The sequence below is a fragment of the Dermochelys coriacea genome, chromosome 21 (genome assembly GCF_009764565.3).
Source record: "Dermochelys coriacea isolate rDerCor1 chromosome 21, rDerCor1.pri.v4, whole genome shotgun sequence".
NCBI classification, from domain to species: Eukaryota; Metazoa; Chordata; order Testudines; family Dermochelyidae; genus Dermochelys; species Dermochelys coriacea.
This window is the reverse complement of record NC_050088.1, coordinates 14442831-14466814: the sequence shown is the minus strand read 5'-3', so window position 1 is coordinate 14466814 and position 23984 is coordinate 14442831. Positions and strand designations below refer to the sequence as shown.

Sequence of the window (23984 nt, the reverse complement as noted above, 5' to 3'; positions counted from 1 at the left end):
GGCTGCAGGCAGGTTTTGGGGGTTCCGCCAAGCATGGCCAGCCTTAGACTCGCTAGGGCCCAGGGCAGAAAGCCAAAGCCCAGCTGCGTGGGACATCAGCCAGGGGCCCCACCACCCGGGGCTGAAAAACTTAGCTTCATGGTGCCCCCTGTGGTGTGAGGCCCCGGGTAATTGCCCTGCTTGATACCCCCTAATGCCAGCCCTGGCTTTTATATGCAGAAAACAGTTGTTGTGGCACAGGGGGGCCGTGGAGTTTTTATAGCCTGTTGGGGGAGGGGAGGCTCAGAAAGAGAGAGGCTGAGAACCCCTGATCTACCTCGCTCTTTTTTGCTGCACCCTGTGGCCATCCTGAGAGCCTAGTGGTTTAGCAAGTCTCTGCAAGGTGTATTTCCTGCCCTGGTGCCCTTCGTGTGCTTAGCCGCACTCAGCTTTCCGAGCACCCCTGCGTCGTCGCAGCTCAGGGACTGCTGGAGAAAGTCCAGTTGAGTTCGGCCCCATTTAAGCCTCTCCGTTTTCTCTGCAGGCATCTGCACAACAACCGGATCCAGAGCCTGGGGATCAACAGCTTCGAAGGGCTGCACAGCCTGGAAACCCTGTGAGTCGCCCGTTTTCTCTTCGGCGGGGAATAATGCCCTCTGCAAAGGGCTCTGTGCAAAGCCAGCGTGGGTGATGTATGTATCCATGCCAGGCCCAGGGGCTAAGCGCAGCTCAGCCACAGCCTCCCCTGGCACAGGTGCATGAGGGATAGGGAGTGTGCCTTGGAGGGGAGTTCCAATTAAACTTGGGGTTACTGGAAGGAGCTGGCGTGTTCTGCAGCCTGTTTGCTGCTTCGTGTTATATTATTTTGCTTCCTTCTTATAACTGCAGCCCCTGGAGAAAAGCGCTTTGAGACTAAGCCATTCCACCACGTCTCATAGCCTGTTAATGGCTCTCCAGCTCCATTATTCCCTCACAGACTGTAGGGCCTGGCATGCATACACTGCTAACCAGGTTGGGGAGTTAGACCATGCCCCTAACGCACTGGCTACACCCCCACAGGGGTACGGCATGATGCCCTTTCTCATGATCTGCTGCTCTGCTCTGGTCTCTTATCATGTCACTGCCCCCCGAGTACGCACCTAACTTTTCACCAGTTGTCAGCCTCAGCTACCCAGCTGTCAACACCTCACGAGCCATCTCTGCTCACTCTCCCACTGTTTGGAAATTGGGGCCTTCTAAGGTGTCTTAGGCTGGGCACCCAAAAATTAAGGCCGGTTAAAAAATCAGTGGCCAGGTCTGAAAAATCTTGGCCAAGGTATTTTATAAGCATTTCATGCCACCAAACAGTTCAAGGATTGTCTGTTGGTCTGGCTGTACAATATCTAGCATAATAGAGCCCTGTTTTTGGTTGGTCCCTAGCCACTATTGTAATAACCATGATTCTTATTAATAATAACGATGACAAAACAGACAAATTCTTCTGTATAGTCTGTCCTGCAGGCAGGCTAGCATTAGCCTAGACTCCAAGGTTTTTGTAAGTCAGGCGTGGATCCTGCTGTAGGACAGGAACTCCATCAGAAAACAGGACTGCTCCTAGCTACTGGTACTGGGATGTTGCTGAACTGTGGGAGAGAGCGAAAAGCCTCGCCCAGGAGTCCATGTGGCTGCCCTGAGAACAGCCCAGGTTTAATGGATCATACAGTGGCCTCATGTGAAAAACAAACAAACAAGCAAATAAATCAGGGCTCCAAAATATCTGAGCAGACGGCTTCTTGCCCTCAGTTGCACAGAAACCTCTCCCGCTGTGCTGGCCTTGGGCAGAACCCAACGAAAGAAGGGGAAGGGGATGGGAATAAACAGAGAGGACGTGTCCTGTCATAAAAGTGTCACTCAGAGAGACAAGGCCTTTTCCGTGCTTAGCGGGAAGCTGCTTAGATACTGCAGACAAACTGCTGGGCCCAGATCATCAAAGGTATTTAGGTGCCTAACTCCCACTGGGGCCTAAATACTTTTAAGGAGCTGGGCCGTGGTCCCTAGGTGTGCACCCCAGAGAGCTGGAGGCAAGGCGGTCTCAGGAAACACTCTCCCTTGCATTTGGACTGACAGAGCCTGAGGCACCCAGAACAGGGAGGTGGGTGTTAGACTTTGGTACTGGTGGCTTGGGGCAGGGCAGATCTCCTCCAGATTGCCACTGGACATGTCTGTGTGTACTTATAATGGAACCACGAGGTACTCGGTTACCATGGCCATGGGTGTAGGGCACGTACCGAGAGAAAGAGAGGCTACGTTAGATTTTAAGACAGGTACATTATAGATCAGTGAAAGGAAGCTGAGTCGCACATGGGGTGAAGGGAGGCCACCGTCAACGTGACGTCTCTGCTGTCTGTCCAAGTGTTCCATGTGTGCCCCTCACCATGGTATCTAATCACCAGCCCTGCCTAAGGCCTGCTTCTGGCAGTTCTTTATGTGCAACTGTTTGCTTGGATGATGTCAGTGTAGACCAGATGGAACCTTCATGGTTTACAGCCTCCCCTAATTCCTCCCCCCACCCCCAAAAACCATAACACCCAGTGTAAAACAGAGGGGGAAAGAATTGGAGACCAGCTGGGAGAAGAGAAATCTCTGTGCGTAGAGCTCATTTCCCACTGTCTGGGGTTTGTGTATGTGGCAGGCAGAGCCGGGTAGTTTGCTGTGATGATTACATGATGGAGGCATCAAGGAATCTCGCATTCATGGCCAAGAGCCGCTCACTGGTCAGCAGGCTCCAGCTATTGCATTGTCCGGATTCGTTTCAAGCCCCAGGTGACACCTTTTCTTGGACTGGCACGTACATTGCTCCAGATTCCCATCACCCTTCAGGCAGCACCAAGGGGACAGAGTCTAGCTGTAAAGTAGCTGGTGGAGATGGGAGACGGGCGCTCCACAAAGCCCCTAGGAACCATGTGACAGCACATACGTTACACCAGCCTCCTGCTCAGGCCAACCTGGTGTAACCCAGCCCTGCTGGCTCTCTGCCCCCTCTCCTGTGCAGAGCGTGACAGCAGGGGAAATTGATAGTGTCAAAGACCAGGAGACCATTGATCCAGGAAACAGGTGCAGCGTGGGCATAGGCTGAGCGAGCTCCCCACACTGTCCTTCCCCACCACTGGGGGATCCCTCTCTTTGTCTCCCTCATCTCCTGCCCTCGCAGGGAATTACCAGTCAGGCACCGTCTCTGCAGCTGGAGATTCGTTGCTTTGTCCACTGATCCAAGGAGCCCCCTTGTTGTGTCTCCTCCTTTCTTCCAGGCTCCTACCTGGCGTGTGCAGGTGTGAATATAAGGAGAGTGCCCGGAGCTTCCGCCCTTGCACTCCCCTGTTGCAATCACAGTTCCTGGCTGCACCACTGGGGAGCACACCTTGTCCCTGAAAGGGCAGGGCTGGTCGATTGTTGCTGCACTCCACAAAAGAGGTGTAGCAGTGGGAGCTCGCCCCTTGTGCTGTGGGGCGCTGAGGGAGCATTCTGTGATCTAGCCATTAGACCACACTGCCTCCCCTTTGGACACCTCCTTTAAACTTCTTCCTCTTGCCTCCAATACAGGCTGGGGATATTTTGCTAATCTCACATGTGGTATTTAACCTATTCTTCAGTATTTCAGGGGCCAAATTCTGCTCCCAGTTATTTTATGGGTGTAACCCTAGTGAAGTCAAGGAGATGGCCAGAATGTTGCTCAGAGCAGAACCTGCTCCGGTGTTTCCAAGAGGTGCATTTTGTTCCATTGCAGATATGGAGCCATGTGCCATGTTGTTATGGCTATTACTTCTAAAGCTCAGCAGGAGTAAAGACATTTTGGGTGGGGTTTTCAAAGGCACTGATGGGAGCTAGTTACCCAGCTCCCAGAGCCAGAGATTCCCCACCATGTCTAGACATCTGGATTGGCCAGGATAGGCAGGGAGAGGGATTGTACTTTGTAAAATACAATCAGATCTTTTAAATCAGCAGTTCTTAAACTGTGGGTCAGGACCCCAAAGTGTGTCATGACCCCATTTTACTGGGGTCTTGAGGGATGGCTTAGATGTGCTGGGGCTTGGGGCCCAAGCCAAAGCCAGAGGGATTCAGCCCTGGGTGGCAGAGTTCAGGTTACAGGCCCCTTGGCTGGGGCTGAAGCGCTTGGGCTTCGGTTTTGACCCCTTCCCTACCCGGGGCGGTGGGGCTCAGGCTTTGGCTTTGCCCCCCCCCAGCCCCCACCTGGGGCGGTGGGACTTGGGCAGATTCAGGCTTCGGTCCCACCTCCTGGGGTCGTGTAGTAATTTTTGTTGTCAGAAGCAGGTCGCAGTGCAATGAAGTTTGAGAAGCCCTATTTTAGATTCAAGAGAGAAATGGCTCCAATTGCTCTGTGCAATTCCTCTGCAGCTGGGAGCCGGGAGCATTCAGGAATTCTCCTCTGCATGCCCAGTCTGTGCACAGACAGATCACAGTGAGAGCTCCCTTTGAGCAGAGACTGCTGCGCTAATCACCTGGAAAGAGGTAAAGAGAAAGCGGGGTTGTTGAGCTCCCCTCCTCTGGCAGCCTAATGAGTAGTGCCCCACAGAGTCAGGGCAGCCGTGCATTGCCCCCTTCACAAGAGATGTGCAAATGACATGTTGTAGCCCTGATGGAGCAGCAGACCCCCATCCCAGCTGCTCAGGAAGGTGCAGACACCAAACCATGGCAGGAGAAAGCAGCAAGGTGAAAACGTTTGCCCCACAGCCTTGCTACTCTGATGTTGGTCTAACTCCAGTTATTACTCTCGAAGGCTTTCATGTGAGCCGCTTACTAGAAGAGTATTTCCCCCTCTGGCTATCCCAAATCTTCATTATTTAGACATCTCTCATGCAAGATAACAGGAGGGAAGATAAAACCTCTGTCTCCCATGTGGTTTGGCATCTGTTCCAAGCCTCTTAGAGAAACCCAGTGAGGCGTGTCGCCAGTTCACCTGGGGATACAGGAGAATACACACGAAGGAGCCACACAGACACAACAGGGCTGGGGCAAGAAGCCCCAGTAGGGGAACAGCCATGGGAGCCAAGGTTTAGGCTGGGAAGCTCTTTGAGATGAGCATGTTTTTGGGCCTGTCTGCTAAGACTCCCAAGGAGATTGGGGATAAATCGCAGAGCTCAAGAGACCTTAGAATCATAGAATATCAGGGTTGGAAGGGACCTCAGGAGGCATCTAGTCCAATCCCCTGCTCAAAGCAGAACCAATCCCCAACTAAATCATCCCAGCCAGGGCTTTGTCAAGCCTGACCTTAAAAACCTCAAAGGAAGGAGATTCCACCACCTCCCTAGATAACCCATTCCAGTGCTTCACCACCCTCCTAGTGAAAATGTTTTTCCTAATATCCAACCTAAACCTCCCCCACTGCAACTTGAGACCATTGCTCCTTGTTCTGTCATCTGCTACCACTGAGAACAGTCTAGATCCATCCTCTTTGGAACCCCCTTTCAGGTACTTGAAAGCAGCTATCAAATCCCCCCTCATTCTTCTTTTTCACAGACTAAACAATCCCAGTTCCCTCAGCCTCTCCTCATAAGTCATGTGTTCCAGTCCCCTAATCATTTTTGTTGCCCTCCGCTGGACACTTTCCAATTTTTCCACATCCTTCTTGTAGTGTGGGGCCCAAAACTGGACACAGTGCTCCAGGTGAGGCCTCACCAATGTCGAATAGAGGGGAACGATCACGTCGCTCGATCTGCTGGCAATGCCCCTATTTATACATCCCAAAATGCCATTGGCCTTCTTGGCAACAAGGGCACACTGTTGACTTGTATCCAACTTCTCATCCACTGTAACTCCTAGGTGCTTTTCTGCAGAATTGCTGCCTAGCCATTCGGTCCCTAGTCTGTAGCAATGCATGGGATTCTTCCGTCCTAAGTGCAGGACTCAGCACTTGTCCTTGTTGAACCTCATCAGATTTCTTTTGGCCCAATCTTCTAATTTGTCTAGGGCCCTCTGTATCCTATCCCTACCCTCCAGCATATCTACCTTTCCTCCCAGTTTAGTGTCATCTGCAAACTTGCTGAGGGTGCAATCCACGCCATCCTCCAGATCATTAATGAAGATATTGAACAAAACCGGCCCCAAGACTGACCGTTGGGGCACTCCGCTTGACACCAGCTGTAAACTAGACATGGAGCCATTGATCACTACCCATTGAGCCCGACAATCTAACCAGCTTTCTATCCACCTTATAGTCCATTCATCCAACCCATATTTCTTTAACTTGCTGGCAAGAATACTGTGGGAGACCATGTCAAAAGCTTTGCTAAAGTCAAGGAATAACACGTCCACTGCTTCCCCCTCATCCACAGAGCCCGTTATCTCGTCATAGAAGGCAATTAGATTAGTCAGGCATGACTTGCCCTTGGTGTATCCATGCTGACTGTTCCTGATCACTTTCCTCTCCTCTAAAAGCTTCAGAATTGATTCCTTGAGGACCTGCTCCATGATTTTTCTAAGATTGAGGTGAGACTGACTGGATCCCAGGATCCTCCTCCTTCCCTTTTTTAAAGATGGGCACTACATTAGCCTTTTTCCAGTCATCTGGGACCTCCCCCGATCGCCATGAATTTTCAAAGATAATGGCCAATGGCTCTGCAATCACATCCGCCAACTCCTTTAGTAGTGCCGGATGCAGCACATCCGGCCCCATGGACTTGTGCTCATCCAGCTTTTCTAAATAGTCCCGAACCACTTCTTTCTCCACAGAGGGCTGGTCACCTCCTCCCTATGCTGTGCTGCTCAGTGCAGTAGTCTGGGAGCTGACCTTGTTCGTGAAGACGGAGGCCAAAAAAGCATTGAGTACATTCACTTTTTCCACATCCTCTGTCACTAGGTTGCCTTCCTCATTCAGTAAAGGGCCCACACTTTTGTTGACTTTCTTCTTGTTGCTAACATACCTGAAGAAACCCTTCTTGTTACTCTTAACATCTCTTGCTAGCTGCAATTCCAAGTGTGATTTGGCCTTCCTGATTTCACTCCTGCATGCCTGAGCAATATTTTTATACTCTTCCCTGGTCATTTGTCCAATCTTCCACTTCTTGTAAGCTTCTTTTTTGTGTTTCAGATCAGCAAGGATTTCACAGTTAAGCCAAGCTGGTTGCCTGCCATATTTATTATTCTTTCTACACATTGGGATGGTTTGTCCCTGTAACCTCAATAAGGATTCTTTAAAATACAGCCAACTCTCCTGGACTCCTTTCCCCCTCATGTAATTCTCCCAGGGGACCCTGCCCATCAGTTCCCTGAGGGAGTCAAAGTATGCTTTTCTGAAGTCCAGGGTCCGTATTCTGCTGCTCTCCTTCCTTGTGTCAGGATCCTGAACTCGACCATCTCATGGTCACTGCCTCCGAGGTTCCCATCCACTTTTGCTTCCCCTACTAATTCTTCCCGGTTTGTGAGAAGCAGGTCAAGAAGAGCTCTGCCCCAGTTGGTTCCTCCAGCACTTGCACCAGGAAATTGTCCCCTACACTTTCCAAAAACTTCTTGGACTGTCTGTGCACTGCTGTATTGCTCTCCCAGCAGATATCAGGGTGATTGAAGTCTCCCATGAGAACCAGGGCTTGCGATCTAGTAACTTCCGTGAGTTGCCGGAAGAAAGCCTCGTCTACCTCATCCCCCCGGTCCAGTGGTCTATAGCAGACTCCCACCACGACATCACCCTTGTTGCTCATGCTTCTAAACTTAATCCAGAGACTCTCAGGTTTTTCTGCAGTTTCATACCAGAGCTCTGAGCAGTCATACTGCTCTCTTCCATACAATGCAACTCCCCCACCTTTTCTGCCCTGCCTGTCCTTCCGGAACAGTTTATATCCATCCATGACAGTACTGCAGTCATGTGAGTTATCCCACCAAGTCTCTGTTATTCCAATCACATCATAATTCCTTGACTGTGCCAGGACTTCCAGTTCTCCCTGCTTGTTTCCCAGGCTTCTTGCATTTGTGTACAGGCACTTGAGATAACTCGTTGATCGTCCCTCTTTCTCAGTATGAGGCAGGAGCTCTCCCCTCTCGCGTTCTTCTGCTCATGCTTCCTCCCAGTATCTCACTTCCCCACTTACCTCAGGGCTTTGGTCTCTTTCCCCCAGTGAACTTAGTTTAAAGCCCTCCTCACTAAGTTAGCCAGCCTGCTTGCGAAGATGCTCTTCCCTCTCTTCGTTAGGTGGAGCCTGTCTCTGCTTAGCACTCCTCCTTCTTGGAACACCATCCCATGGTCAAAGAATCCAAAGCCTTCTCTCCGACACCACCTGTGTAGCCATTCGTTGACTTCCACGATTCGACAGTCTCTACCCAGGCCTTTTCATTCCACGGGGAGGATGGACGAGAACACCGCTTGCGCCTCAAACTCCTTTATCCTTCTTCCCAGAGCCATGTAGTCTGCAGTGATCCACTCAAGGTCATTTTGGCAGTATCATTGATGCCCACGTGGAGAAGCAGGAAGGGGTAGCGATCCGAGGGCTCGGCCGTCTTTCCGTCACATCGTGAAACCTAGCTCCTGGCAAGCAGCAGACTTCTCGGTTTTCCCGGTCAGGGCAGCAGATAGATGACTCAGTCCCCCTGAGGAGAGAGTCCCTGACCATCACCACCCTCCTCCTTCTTCTTTTGGGAGTGGTGGTCGTGGAACCCCCATCCCTAGGACAGTGCATCTCATGCCTTCCAATCAGCGGAGTCTCCTTCTGTTCCCTTCCCTCAGATGTATCATCTAGTCCACTCTCCGCATTAGTACCTGTGGAGAGAACATGAAAATGGTTGCTTACCTGTATCTGCATTGCTGATACATTGACGCTCCCCTTTCTTCTTCTGGAGGTCACACGCTGCCAAATTTCTTCACCATCCTTCTGTCCCTGCTGCGCAGCCTGCTCTGAATCTTCAGAATGTTGTGTCCGTAGAAGCATATCCTGACGTCTGTCCAGGAAATCTTCAGTTTCTCTTATGCAACACAGGGTCAATACTTGTTTCTCCAGACCTTGAACCTTCTCTTCCAATATGGAGACCAGCTTGCACTTTGTACGGACAAAGTTGCTTCTGTCCTGTGGAAGAAAGACAAACATGGCACATCCTGTGCAGGTCCCAACAGCTGAACGCTCACCATCCATATTACTTTCCTTCTACAAGCTTCCTCAGGAGTTGTAGTAACTACTCAGAGAAGCCTGCGAGACGTAAGCCTCAGTGGGCTCTTCCCAGGCAAACTCCCTCTGTTAGCCTCTCTGCTGTTCGCCGCTCAGCTGGTTTGCAGCTGACTGGCTTTTTATAACAGTCAGGCCCACTCAAGGCTCACATGGAACAAAGCACTCCCAATTCACACTTTTCAAACAATCAAACATATGGTCAAACTGTCCCCGCAATAGACACTCAGATACTCACCAACACAGTCCCCCAATGCAGCACTTAGCGTACCTCCTCTCAGACAGATCCCAGGCAAACTCCCTCTGTTAGCCTCTCTGCTGTTCACCTTATGTGACACATTCTTTATGTAGCACCTTTGGCATGAGTATGAGAAAAGGGTAGTATTCCTTTAAATAGATTGTGAGCCCTCTAATGGCGCTCACTGTGTTCTAGAAGCTGTAGTGAGGCCTGGCATATATATTGTGTATCGTTAGTAAACACAGTTATTTGGACTCCACTGGGCTGTGTACTTTCTGTGTGGTATGATTGCTGTGTGAAAAGATGCAAGGAGCAAAAGATGCCTCCTTCAATGCCAAAGAGCTGGGCAAGAGTTCCTAAGAAAACAACGAACCACACTAGGAACAACAGAAGGCAAAAGCCAGCAGCTGGTAGCTCCCACTGCAAAGGCAAGGTTGGGTTATGGTGAGAGGAGAGGGCAGAAGCGTAGGGCAGGAGGCTTTGGGTTGAGATTGCAAGAGGTGACAGGAAGGAGCCAAGTGGTGCTAAGGAAAACCTCAAGCTTTGGAAAGAGCAGAAGTGAGGAATACCAGAAGCTCAGACGCCAGCCACAGCGTTAGCCTGTGTAGCGAGTCCCGGTGGCCTTGTAAAATGTACCATGTTCGGGGCTGTAAAACACAAACCGTACAGCGCTGAGGCAATGCATACACGTTAACCTGAGTTTCGATCACCCAGCCCGATTCTGCAGCTGCCTATCCCCCCTGCCACCCCAGAGCAAGGGGGGGCAGGTCTCTTGTTCCTCACGGGAGCCCACATTGCAATGGGAGGAGGGCAGCTGAGGGAGGGGAGAGATTTTTGCCTCCATCCTGTTATGATGTTGCCACAGAGGCAGTGCCGGGTTCACAGTGGCGTCAGTAGCTCCATGGAGCCGGCCCCATGCTCAGAAGTGGCCCTGGCCTGCTCCGCTTGCCCTGCACCCCGACACCCCTCTGGCTCCCCCTGCCCACCACTTGCTCCTCTCGGCCTGCCTGCCAGCTGGCCAAGGGCTCCTCTCTGTCCCCAGGCAGGATCCCAGTGCACCTCTGGTTGTGGGGCCCCGCCTGGCTCCCCGGAGCTGAGCCGGGGACTGGTGCAGAAGCATGTCCAATCTCAGCCTGGGGACGCGGGGGGGGGGCACAGACAGTGGGGGGGGCTTGGCTGGGCCCCTCCGGGCAAGTGTGTCTTGAGGGAGCCCGGCAGGGGCAGGCCCTGGCCTGGTTGATCTCGCCACTCCCGGGGGGCCAGAGCGATTCCCCAGCCCTGAGACCAGCCCTGGCTGCGCTGCCGGCTCAGCCCGCAGCAGGGCCGGTGAGTGCGGCCGGGAGGCAGGAGGTGGGGGAGGGGGTTTCTGGGAAATCTGGGGGGGTGCTGGGCCGTGAGGGGGTGGGGAAGATATATGTGTGTGTGTGTGTGTGTGTGTGTGTGTGTTGGGGCACTAGGGAGTGGGGGTTCTGTTGGAGGCGCTGGGCAGGGGTGGTGTTGTGCAGGGCGCTGTGCATTTCTGGGGGAGGTTGGGGGGCACTGGGCATAGTGGGTCTGTGGGGGCTCTGGTCATAGGGAGTCAAGGGGGTATTGGGCAGGGAGCTCTGTGGCGTGGCATGGGCCTGCCCCCACAGGGGAAGGGGCACGCTGGCATCACAGGGCCCCTGTGCGTCTGGCAACTGCTGGGTTGTAAATAATGCCCTTGCACTGGGCTGGGTGGAGCGGGGGGCCTGGTTGGCCCCTCAGTCTGGGGACTGACCTCCCCGTGCCAGGCTCCATTGCCTCCATGGGCGCCCACAAATATTTTTGGCGCTGGGCCTACAAAAGGTTAGTCCGGCCCTGCACAGAAGACAAAGCTTCTTATGCCAAAGCTTCAAGAAGGGGCGTTTGTGGCCCAGGGTGCCAGCTCTTGTCACATCCATGGCAAGGAGACAGGTTTTCGCAAGCCGGGGGGCCTCTGTTATGCTAATAGGGGAGGTGGGTGGCATGGCCAGGATTCCGGCATGTCTGCGAACGTGGATGCCTCTCAACTGAAAATTGGCTTCGGCTGGAGCCCTCGAACGGCACCGACTGACAGGGAAAGGGTTCAGCTCTGGCTCGCCCACGGGCCAGCGTAGCTCTCCCTCAGCTCCCGGCTCGCTTTGAGACACTGCAAACCGGGCAGTGGGTGTGCACACCTTGCTGTGCGTTATGGCTGGTGCTGCAGGCAGGCCTGAGGGCTGGCCAAGATCGGGGCCCTGTTGCACTGGGCACTGCCCCAAAGAATGCACCCCAATAGACCCGGCAGAGAAAGGGAGGGGAAGGGGTAGGTCACTCCAGCAGAGTGGGGTCAGGTGCCATGGCTCACTGCAGGAGGGATTAGCTTACTGGACAGAAAAGGGAATGGGGGGGATTTAGAAGGGAGGGGAAATGCAGGGCAATAGCGTAGGGGAGCAGAGAGCAGGAAGGAAGGATAGTTCTCCATTCCCCCTCTCTAGTATGAGGACGGTACCACTAGTCCCTGATCTACCGGACCGGGGAGGCGGTGAGGGACTAATGGATGTTTGCAGAGCACTATCGAAGGGCTACAGAACTGACATGAGCGAGAGGAGGGAGAAGAAGGCTGGGGAGCAGGCAGTGCCCTGGGGCGTAGAGAGATGGGGCTGCAGGGAACAAAGAGGGCAGGAAGAGCAGAGATGGGGCATGGATTTGCAGGAGAGACGGGAAAGGAGGGGAGCGAAGAGGAGGAGGGGAGGCCCCTTCCAGACAAAGGAGAGGCAAGAAAACTAGAGGCAGAATGGGAGAAAAGGCAGCAACTGGTGTGGAGAGGGATGGGCTGTTCTGGGTAGCTGGGAGAGGCGACTCTGCAAGGGGTTCAAATACCAGGGTGACGGGCCCAGCCTAGGGACCTTAGTAGACTGGAATAGAGAGGAGGGGGATAAAGTGACAGGGGAGGGGGAAGTGAAGAAGGACCCTCCCCACAGGGAGGTGAATGAGGGGTGGATTTATGGCTGCTCCTTTCCTGCCCTTTGGCATAGACATCCACCATCTCTGTGTGTGCGGCTTGCTCAGGGGCAGGATTCGGAGTGTTTCTGCTATGATCTTACTGGCTTCTGCGGATCCTGCAGCTAAATCACTGGAGGGGAAGGTAGAAAATAAGCGACAGTCCTCCCTGACGCCCCCAGAGCTGCCTGGGGAGCGTCTGAGCCGTGGCTGGGGGAGAGGGACGGGTACCAGGATCTGGTATCGATGTCTCCTGCCCTCCCACCCCCACCAACTGTGGTAAAACTGGGGGAGGCAGTGGCCCCTAGCCTACTGCACCCTGAGGGCCTGGGGGTGGAGATGGCAGCCCCCTGCAGAGCTGGGGAAGGAGGAGCGGTCCCCAGGGCTTGGAAGATAACTAAAAGGGAACGTGACCAACAGCTACACCTTTGGCCTGAGCTGCTCTCTGATGCCCCTGACAGACACACGTGCACGAACACCAACACGTGCACACCCACCCTATACATCACACACATACTCCTCACATACAAACACCAACAATCGCTCATGTGCCCTATACACCCCTATACACCACACACACTGCACAATGAACATCAGCACATGCCCACTCACCTAAACACCCAACCATGTACACACCCCCTATACACCTCATACACCACGCTCACACACATCCTATGCATCCCCATACACACTCACCGACACGTGCACATTCCTTGCCCCCACGTACACACACAGGCCGATCCCTTGTTGAAGCACACTTCCCGTCACCCATAGCATGGACCGTGCAGTGCTTTGCAGAACTGGTGGTGGGGCTCTCCCTTCACCCATCCATGGAAGGCCACGGAGAGTCATCCATTAAGTAGCTTCCCCATTCCTGCCCCATCCCCGGGCCTGACCATACCACCACTGCCTCCATGCGAGCTCCAGGATGCTGAGGTCTTTCCTGGATCCAGGACTCCTTACCGGTTTGGAGAATACAGCACCCCTACAGCCGGGGGCTTGTGCATGCCTCTCCAGTGCATTGGAGCAGTCAACGGGGCAGTGTACACAATGCCCTGAGATCAGGCTTCATCCCACCTGCCTAGGGTGATCTGCTTGTTCCCCATCTCTGCAGCTTCCCAGTCTCTGACACTTCCTCCTGTAATCACAGACGGGAGATAAATCACTTGGAGGGAACAAACCTTCCCTTGTTTAAAAGCCTTTTTATTTAAAAAAAAAAATTCGTCAATTAAAAATGTTTCCCGAAAGGGCTGATCCCAAACCCGCTGGCTCCAGGCATCAGATCTGCCTAACCTTGCCTCACAGGAAGTGCCCTCCCCACAGGCTTTCACAACGCACTGCTCCCATTATGTGGGTAATTAGAGGCTTTGGAAACGCAGAGAGCAGGGCTGGAACCTACTGATGTCACTGAATGTTTAGATTTTCTGTGGGGTGGGGGGAATGAGCCCTGGGCCATGAAAGCAGGAGAGAGGAATCTTCCAGCTGAGATCCCCCCTCCCCAGGGTTGGCTTAACCCTTTCAGGAGCATGGGCCACCTGTCGCTGTCTGGGAGAAGCCTTTTGCCAAAGGATGCCCAGGCACTAGAGCAGAATTTGCCTTCCCCAGTGGTGTATGGGGATCTCTGGGCCACACACAGTTGGAATCCCTGGGCTGTGCACCATCGGGACCCCTGGGGCCGTGCACAGACAGGATCCCTGGGCCACACACAGTCAGCAGATGCAGCTCTAGACAGTCTGCAGAACTTCAGTGTGCCTAACCCTCCATGCCCTGGTACCTGGGCATGTGTGCATTTTCAGCATGTAGCAGTGGGGAGCATGCGCTGACCTCTCAGCTACTATTTTTCCCAGCACTCATTAGCAGCTCTCTCATTCTCTCCTGTGTCCCTCCGGCAGAGCATTCAAAAACAAAATTGCTTCTCCCAGAAACCTGCCACCCCAAGCAGCTGCCTAGTTTGTCTAGCACTAGAGCATCCGCTGCTCAATCAAGATCCCTGCGATAAGCAATCAAAATCTGTGGGCTGCACCCAGCTCTCTGCGGTGGAGACCCACGGCTCTCTCCTTTCTGACCAGGGTATCTCTAGGCTAAAGAGTTCCCTGCCTTCGCTGGGTTATTCCCTGCAAAAGATAGTTGGCCTAAGCAGGTCTACTTCACTTCTGCCCTGGTACACAGTGTAATTGTGCCACTTATAAGTCACCACACAGTGCATCCTTTGCAAGCACATGTATTCTTAGGGCAAAAGCCTGTAAGGTTTCTCTAGGCTATTGCACGTTAATGACAGATCTGTCACAACCCCAACTTGAGACACATCCTGCCTCATTTTCAGAGGTGCTGAGTGCCCTCATCCGGTACAGGTTGAGCTGTGGGAGCTCAGCACTTCCTGACAATCAGTCCTGGAGGGCCTCTCAATTTGGGCACCGAGAAAAGTGAAGCACTCACCACCCGTGGCCCCTGACGAAGCCTTTGGCTTAGTGATCTGCTCTGTCGTGGGTGCAGCTAGAGAGGGGTTGTTAGCAGCAAGGCAGTATGGGGGCACAGGATGACATAGAGAAAGGGGAAATGCAAGCAGAGTCAGGGAGACAAGCAATCTGTGAGGGAGTTCCCTTCCACTGGTACAGGGTGAGTCTTCAGGGCCACTGTCTTCCAGGCACAGCAGACTGGAGCTGTGTAAATAACCACGAATAACGAGAGTGGGAGCCAGGGAAGCCAACTGGAGAATGCACTGTAGCATCAGGAGCGCTCCTGCCCAGCGTGCCACCTGACCCGTCTCTAATTTCCATGGGCCCTTTGCTTCCGGCCTGGTGTGTGCACATATCTGGGGGTACAACCTGAGCCTCTGGCTTTGCTGATCAAGGGCCATTAACACTCCTGCCTCGGGATCTTTGGTGAGGCCCTTTGTCCCCATTATGTTGGCACCCCAGTAGAAGGAGCTGAGCTACACCCTGGTTTCACTTTGATCTGGAATTTGCTCCCAAGGCAGATACAATATTTGGGGACTGGGAGCAAGAAGAACTCCGCATGGCACAAGCAGCGCGGGAGACAGTAAGCTTGGCCCACTGGGTCACATGTTTCACCCTGAGCTGCTCCTGCTGGTGGAGATGTTCCATGGCAGGGTTCGGGATGATGATCCCCATCCCAAGGGGTAATTGCTCACCCTCATTGCTATGTCTTTCCCCCTTTGGTCCGGAGGAACCCCATCCTGTTCCACTGCCAGCTCCCCAGTGTAACCCTCTGTCCCATCCCCCCAACTCCCCAGCATTACTGTCCCATCCCCTCCAACTCCCTTACATCATCCCATCCCCATGTGTGACCCCTATCCCATCCCCCCATCTCCCTAACAGTGGCCCATCCCTTCATCCCCAACTCCCCAGTGTTACTCCATCCATCTCCCAGTGTTACCCTGTCCCAGCCCTCCAGCTGCTGATCTTCTCATAACGATTGGACTAAGGCCAGCAACCTCCCCAAAGACGCCCTTCGCTCTCAGAGCTGCTCTGACATGGCTCCTTGTCCCCCATGCTTCATCTTCCTGGAATTCCCCTCCAGCCCTGAGCGGGCTGATGGCCTCGGCGCTGCCTGCCAACGAGCGGCTGAGTCAGGGCAGCTGCTCGCGCTGGAGGAATGAGCCCTCTGTTCCCAGAAGATGTGAGAGTGAATTGGTGCCCATGAAAGGGAGGAAGAGTCAGTGCAGGCTAGAGCGGCACCGGAGAGAGGCAGGCTGTGGGCAGACAGGTTCCATCATGCATCTCCCATTGCACATGCAGGTCTGCCCATGCACCTTGCTCCTAAGCTTCAATCCCCCTACTACTCCAGTCTTGCCTCCCTACCCCACAACTCTGCCCATGTCCCTCAATCCCACGCTGCAGCCCCCTCTGCTCTCCCTGGCCTGGGTTCCCCACACACACAACTCTGCCAATGCCCCTCAGTCGTGAATCACAGCCTCCTGCTAGCCTAATCCTGGGCTCCTCATGCACAGATCTGCCAGTGTCTCAGTCCTGCCCCATAGCCCCCTCTAGCTCAGGGTTCTGCATGCACACCCACCAGCTCTACCGGTGCCCCTCAATCCCAGCCCGCAGCCCCCACTGCCAAGCAGCCCTGACCTTCCTCTCCTGAGCAGAGTGCAGGGTGCAGCTCTTTAGCAATTTGCACAAATAGGGGTTTGTATGAGCCCCCATGGCCCCAACTCATTTCACAAATGACCAACTGTCCGTCGGGCTTTGAGCCCACGCCCCTCTGGATGGCAGAGTGCAGCAGTCTGCAAGCTGAATCACTGCGGTCCCCATTGCTTTGTGCTTTGTGATCAATTTCCTTTGTGTCTTGTAAGTGCTATGTGCTTGTGTCTGCGGGATTCTCCACGAGAGCCTGCCTCTCAAAGGCTTATGTCCAGCTTGTTAAATAAAGCAGTTGGAATTGAAAACATATTTAATTCCGTACCTTCATCTGTTACAGAACAGACAGAAACACTGGTTGGAGCAGACACATTCTGGGCACTGCTACATCTCTAAATAGGGAACAGAGCCCTGATGGAGAGGGACTGGCAGCTGGAGATGTATAAGGCAGGAGCTCCAGACAGATGCCTTCCCCCTCCAGTATAAGTTTCAATCCTGTGTAAACCCCTGGATAGTGACTCAAGATGGGGCTGTTTCCATGCAAGCCTGGTAAGAATAAATGCCTGGATGGAAGAAATGCTCTGTGCTAGCCAAAAAGCTGGCTCTGGGGAGCTCTGACCAGCTTCCCCCAAGGCCAGACGCTGGGTGCTTTCTCTGCCAGGGGTTTGCTGTGTTCTGCGTAGAGGGAAAGGCATTTGCACAGGTGAGAAACAGCCAGTTCCATTCCCCCCCCCCCCGCAGACTCGCTTCTTCCACAAGCAGGGAGCCAGACCAGACGGCACATGCTAAAGCACCTCCCAATGCTGCCTTCATTCTGTGTCTTGTGCAGCACCAAGCCTTTGCTGGTGCCAATGGGGGATAAATTCACCTCTTCCCCAGTGCCCATGTAAGACTTCAGTAATGGCTCAGCAGGGGTAGGCTGTGATCACTGTTCCATCCTGCCCCCCACCCCTGCTGTGACCTGGCAACGGGCTATTTTTTATTTTACCCTATTTCCCACCCTGAGCCGCTGGGTTTATTTCACGCACCTGTTATATCTTGTCCTTTAGCCAGCAAGTTCAAAAAAAGAACGAGATACGTTCATGGAGGACAGGTCCATCCATGGCTATTAGCCAGAATTGGCAGGGATGGTGTCCCTAGCCTCTGTTTGCCAGAAGCTGGGAATGGGAGACGGGGTGGATCACTTGGTGATTCCCTGTTCTGTTCATTCCCTCTGGGGCACCTGACACTGGCCACTGTCGGCAGACAGGACACTGGGGTAGATGGACCTTTGGTCCAACCCAGTATGGCCGTTCTTATGTTCTTATGCTCACCACCCAGCACCATGGGGCCCAAACTAGCTGTGGCCTCTATATGTTACCACAACATAAATATGAAATCATCATCATTGCTGGTAATTTAATATGGCTTAATGGGACTGGATGGTCCAGGAATGGGCTACTTTCAGGTTGCCAGTTCAATTCCAGCTGTGGCCGCTTGCGACCCAAAGTTGCTGTCATGAGATGTTGGTTTGGTGACCTCTGTGAAATGAGCATAGGCTCTGAACCTGCAGTCAGCGCAGTGTTTAGTCCCGTTGTAACAAGGAGCTGTAGTGCCTAGGCATTTTGAAGGGAGCCCTTATGTTTTTCTAAAGTCTATGGAGCAGTGGAACTGACTATCTCTGCACTGCATCAGCATAGCCTTGCTGATGCTTGCCAGAATGGGGTGTGGGCAGACCACCCATGCTGGCATCCTAATCTTCCTTATTATTCACTCTTTAAATCAGGATTGGGAGTCTCTCTCTAAAAGCTCAGCCGGAAGCTATGGGCTTGACGCAGGTGAGATTCTCTCACCTGTGCTATGCAGATGATCATAATGAGCCCTTCAGGCTTTAAATCTATGAATTAGTGATGCTTGATTTGCTCATCATAACCAGTGCCGCAAGCACCACTGGTAACCCAATTTGCCTGCAGTCTGGTTAGCTGACAATTGGGTGCACACACTGCCATAACTCCCTTGAGGTGTGCCTGGTGTCGCACAAATCAAGTATCCTGGTCTGCTGAGGAGACTCTGGGGAGTTCGAGTGACATCCCGGACTTTGCAGGGGGACTGAAATCACCAGCAAACATCTTACCTCTAGGTTCTAACCTTATTCCCCCAGCAGGTGTATTAGCTGCAAATCTGTGGTGTTTTGTGGCTTAGGGAAGAATTTATAGTTCCATATAATTTTTGGTTTGGGTTTTCTTTGTGGAACCACTAATAGCCTCTAACAAACAGAAAATTGAGTTGCACTTATCTTGTTTCCCCCCTCTTCTTTTTCTGGCCTATTTTAAGTGATTAATAGTTCCAAGCTGCGCATCGTCAGTTTCAAGTTGCCCTGGCAGTTATTTTCTGACATAAGGGCTGCGCTAATGTCAATTTACTTTTATTTCTAAGTAAACAACAGGGTTGGTTGAGATCTTGCAAATATGAAGCTAGAGACACTCTATAAAATGAATAATAAATAGTGTCCCACCCAGATTGCTATGGCTCCAGCGGATGCCGGGGATGGGGGTTTTGATTGTAACTAAAGGAGCAGACATGATCACCTTAAAAGTCCAATTGTGGTGTCTGGAGCTGGTGTCTTGGAGCTCGGCGAAGAGAAGTGGTATTTTTATTATAATGTCTCTTCCACACCATTCCCCACAACACTTGGCAGGCCAATTTGGCTTTGTAAAGCCCTTCATCGTGGGCAAAACACCCTCCTGTGAGGCCTGTATCATTTATTCCTTACGTGGAGCTCAACTCGTACGGGGCTGGGGAAGATGGGAAAGGGATGGTGTGTCGGCATCTTCCCATCAGACAGGGTGGGCTGGGGGCAGTAAGGAGAAAGCGTCCCACCATCGAGCAGAGAGCACCCAGCTCATGCAGTGGGTGATGCACAGATGCTGAATGCAGACCTGGCTCACTTCTCCCTCCCCTGAGCAAGGGGGAGGCTTTGGCCAACCGAGGTAGCCATGGCAGCACCCAGCTGTAGTACAGTGCCACCTGGTGGCAAGCATGGGCTTTTGCAGCCTGCCCCGTGTCTTTGCAAGGACCGAACCCAATGCTGTGAAGATGAGAAAAAACTTCAGAGAACTAATTATTAATCCTTCTGAACAAATGTTAAATACTGAGGGAGGAAAACAAATTTAAAAAGTGTTTTATAAAGATTTTTCATATGACACGGTTGTTATCAGTCACTATAGGACAAGATCGCTCTCTCACTCTTCCCATACACCACATCTATCTATCTATCTATCTATCTATCTATCTATCTATCCCCATACACCGCATTTATCTATCTACCTATCCCCATACACCGCATACATCTATCTGTCTGTCTCTTGTCTTTACACTGAACTCATCATCATGGTACCTGAGTACCTGAGCTCAGAGTGGACGAACTAGATTTCCATTAGTTTTTAGAAAACATGGCTGAGATTCTCTTCTCTGCTCTCTTTACACCACATAACAGGGCTGGAGGAGCATAAAGAGGCCCTAAAATCTCTGAATCCGGCCAAGGGAAGATTCCCCCCAGCACAAGCACGACGGAAGGAAACCATAACAATGCTGCCCTCTGAGGCTCCCGTCACAAGCCTGGTGTGGGGCTGGGTGGGAGGTCATGGCACACAGCACTGTGGAGATGCTGGTGACCCTGGGGGCAGCTTCTGTACCTTCAACAGCCCCCCCCCCCCAACACTCCCTTCCTCTCGGGCTGTAAGTTCTGTTCTGTACCTCTTAGAGGCACAGCTCAGCATCCCTGGAAGATTAAAGCTGGGAAGGCCCCAGTGCTGTAGCCAGGGGTGACTTCCTTGAGTGTCATTGCCCAATCCTGGCTCCACAAAAAGGGCCTCTTCAAATCTAAAGACTCTGTGGGTGACACCGTGTCCCCACTGAAGTCAATGCTGAAATGCCTACTGACTTCCCCTAGAGCCAGGCTTTCCCCCTAGCTGCACCCAGTCCATCTTTTCCAAAAGAAAAACCAAGAGAAGAATTCAAGTTCTGTCACCCACAGGAAAACCAAGACAGGTAAGACAGGATGGGCCAAATTCATCCCTGGAACAAAGGCAGCAGTGTTACACCTGGGATGGAATTGAGCCCCAGATGCTGGTCTTATCTTTATGGAGACAGATCTCCTACCATGTCTTCGCAGAATTAGCGTAGCTGAATATTCAGCATTGTCTCCCTCCTGCGCGGCTCATCACTGCTGCAGCTCCTGAGCTGAGGAATCTGGGAAGTACCTGTCCCCTTTGGCCAATGCTCTTGCCAACATGATATGCCTTCGTTGTACGTCATCGGTGTCCCATCAGTAGGGCTCAGTGTTGGTCACAGGGGTTGCGGAAGTCTCGGATTCCATGACGTCCTACGACCTCTGTGACTTCTGCAGTGGCCAGTGTGGCTGACTCCAGACTGCCCAAGCAGCTGCTCTGGTGGCCCTGGCCACTGGTCATTGCTCTAGTGGCCTGTCCCCAGCTGCTGGTGCTGCCAGAGCTCCCCCAACCAAGATTCAAGGAGTATTTATGGTAAAAGTCATGGACAGGCCATGGGTCGTGATTTTTTGTTTCTTGCCCGTGACCTGTCCATGACTTTTACTAAAAATACCCGTGATTAAATCATCGCCTTACCCATCAGCACTCCCAGCAATGGGGAGTGGGGATGCTGGTTTGCCCTACAAGAACACAGACAGGGTTTCCCATGCCATGGACCTTCTCTCTGAAAGTCAAGTCTAGAGATTTTTCTCAGTAGTTATAGGTGGGCTCTTTTTACGCGAGTAAGGCGTGAGCCATGCATGAGTAAGGACTTGGGGAACTGGCCCCATGTGGCGGGGGGGGAGACTCATGGAAGTGAAAATAACTCTCTGCTTATTGGTCTCACGGAATTGAGTGAGATGGAAACTCAGTATAGATCAGTGTTTTCCAGAGTGGGGTGCACCCCAGAGATGGACCAGCCAGAGGGGCAAGGGTGATATATACATCGAGATGGGTAGGCCTCTAACACCCCATAGCGGAGGTGCAGGCAGATGCAATTGGTTTCTTCTTCCAGGGTGGAGGTTCTTGGGAGACTCTGGGGCAAAAGATAGCAGGATCCTTTAGAAAAGTCCAGCGTCTCTCCCAGACAGCCCAGGGTTACTACCAGTCAGACTAGAACAACACAATTGCACCTGGGTCTGCTTCAGCTTCCCAGACAGCACAATACATGGCAGAGTACAGGGGTGGCTCATCTACCCAGAGGTATCTGCTGAATACAATACACCCTGTATCTGCCAAGTATTGACAGGGGAGTCCGGAGATGACTGCAGTGCTGGGAAGAAAGGGTGTATTTATTCGGGAGGAATGATTCCTGTACATACTTGCAGACACATTGATGTGCAAACAAAATGTTTAGTCTGCTGATGAAAGAGAAGGGAGCCTGTGTAATAGACTGCCTGAGAGGGGAATATATTGGAAAGGAAATGCAATTTCAGAGCAAGAGGGAGCAAATATTAGAGCTTGTTGAATTATTCCTTGCAAATAATATTGGCTGCGAATTGAGGTGCTTTTTTCTGCTAGTGACTCATCCAGGAGCCAAGCCTGGTTTCTGCTGGGAAGCATTTTCCTCCTGTGGACTGCTCATAAACATACCAGCTGTTCTTGGAGATGAAACTCACCACTGTGCAGGGGCTTAGCCACCACTTAGGACCTGCAAAGGCTGGAGCAGGACTGAAGCAGTGGCTCGGCCTTGTGCTGTCTGTTGCCCAGTGGGGAATCCCTCCCTATTTGTTTTCCATGATATGTGATTGGCCACATAAGCCACATGGTATTGGCTCAGCTCCCTTATTGGTTGACTGAAACTTTTTAAGTGAGAGTAGTAGGCTTGTCCACTGGCTAGAGCACTAGCATAGAATTTGGGAGACTTGGATTCCAGTCCCTGCTCTGCCACAGAACTTCCTATGTGACCTTGGGCAAGCCCCTTTGCCACTCTGGGCCTCAGTTTCGCTATATGTACAATGGTGACAGTAGCCCTGCTGCACAGGGTTGTGTGAGGGTAAATATATTAATGACTCTGAGATGCTCAGATACTCTGGTGATAGAGGCCAGCGAAGTACCATAGGTCGGATAACAGGTAATGCTTCCCCCCTACCTCCAATAACAAGTTGTATGAGCAACAGAGTCAGCCCACTTAATCCTGGACAGATTACCTCGAGCAGACTTGATGGAGAAACTGACCAGTTACACGTACTGACCCGTGAGCTCAATGCCCGGCTTTAATGGGTCAAACCAACCCATCCTTCATTGACAAGGGAGCTCTCTTAACTGACCCAGTGTGGTTCAGACTTAGGGATAGCATTGTCATGTGTAGCCTCCCCTTGGTTCGTGTAGGTAGCTCTCAGGGAATCCAGTTGGATCCCCACCCATGCAGCTCAGGATAGACTTGTAAACATGACAAGAAGGTGGTAAGCATTAGCCCAGCAATGGGCCCTTGATTGTCTCAGGCAGCTAGGGTGACCAGATAGCAACTGTGAAAAAACAGGACAGGGGGTGGGTGGTAAAAGGCGCCTATATAAGAAAAAGTCCCCAAGGACTGTCCCTTTAAAAACGGGACTTCTGGACAGCTGTGTGTCCTGTAGGAAGGGATGAGGATGCCAGGATTAGGGAATTTTTAGGCTATTTTAATTCTTTTCTTTTCCATGTCACTGAGTCAGGCTTGGCAGCAATGTCACTGCCACAAGTACAAGCTGGCCTGATATCCTAGACTGGGACCGGGAATTAGCATGTAGGGGCAGGGCCAGGGGGGAGTTACAGGGTAATTACCATGTATGGGTGGGGCTCAGAGGAGAATTATGGGGTAATTACCATGTAGGGGCGGGGACAGGGGAGAATTAGAGGGTAATTACCAGGTGAGGACCCAGGGGGTGGGCGTTAGCAGGTAATTAGGCAGCAAATACCATCTCATTGCTGTAAATTCATGGTTCTTTTTGTCTTGTAACCCACAATCCAGGTTCGATGTAATTACTTTGGGGACGATTATGTGTAATTACACAGTAATCTGCAGGATTTCCTCTAATGTTCCAAGGGATTCACCTCTTAAAATTCACTGAGTTACCTGCCAGTAGAAAGGAGTCCCGTGATATGCATGCCTTGCAATGCTAAGTGCAACCTTCAGCGCGGTCTCTTGATGCCCTGGCCTGTAAGGGATCAGTAGGACTGGATTGTACCATCTCAAGGTGGAACTGCATCTCCATGGAGAGTATCAACTGCATTAAAGCCCCATTGCCAGAGCTGAAATGCTAGGACAGACTCCCCTCTCCAGAGGCAGCATTTGGTGGAAAATACAGTGGGGAGATCCGATGAAGTGAGCTGTAGCTCACGAAAGCTTATGCTCAAATAAATTTGTTAGTCTCTAAGGTGCCACAAGTACTCCTTTTCTTAATGGGAAGAGAGTGGGGGTTGGAGTGGCTTGCAAAGGTGCCGAAGACAGGAGCAGTGAATACAGACTAGCACGGCTGCTACTCTGAAACCTCTCTTCCCATTGTTATTGAGGCAACCCCAGCTTCAGCAG

The 23984-nt window shown here is 52.2% G+C and overlaps 1 protein-coding gene across 1 annotated transcript in view; it reads left to right on the top strand.

Annotated features, from left to right (window-relative positions):
• Positions 1–23984, top strand: part of LGR6 (leucine rich repeat containing G protein-coupled receptor 6) — a 215234-nt gene that overhangs the window by 152587 nt on the left and 38663 nt on the right. Inside the window, exon 6 of the mRNA XM_038380210.2 lies at positions 524–595. Coding sequence (XP_038236138.1) covers positions 524–595 — 72 coding nt within the window. The remainder of the gene's footprint in view (positions 1–523; positions 596–23984) is intronic.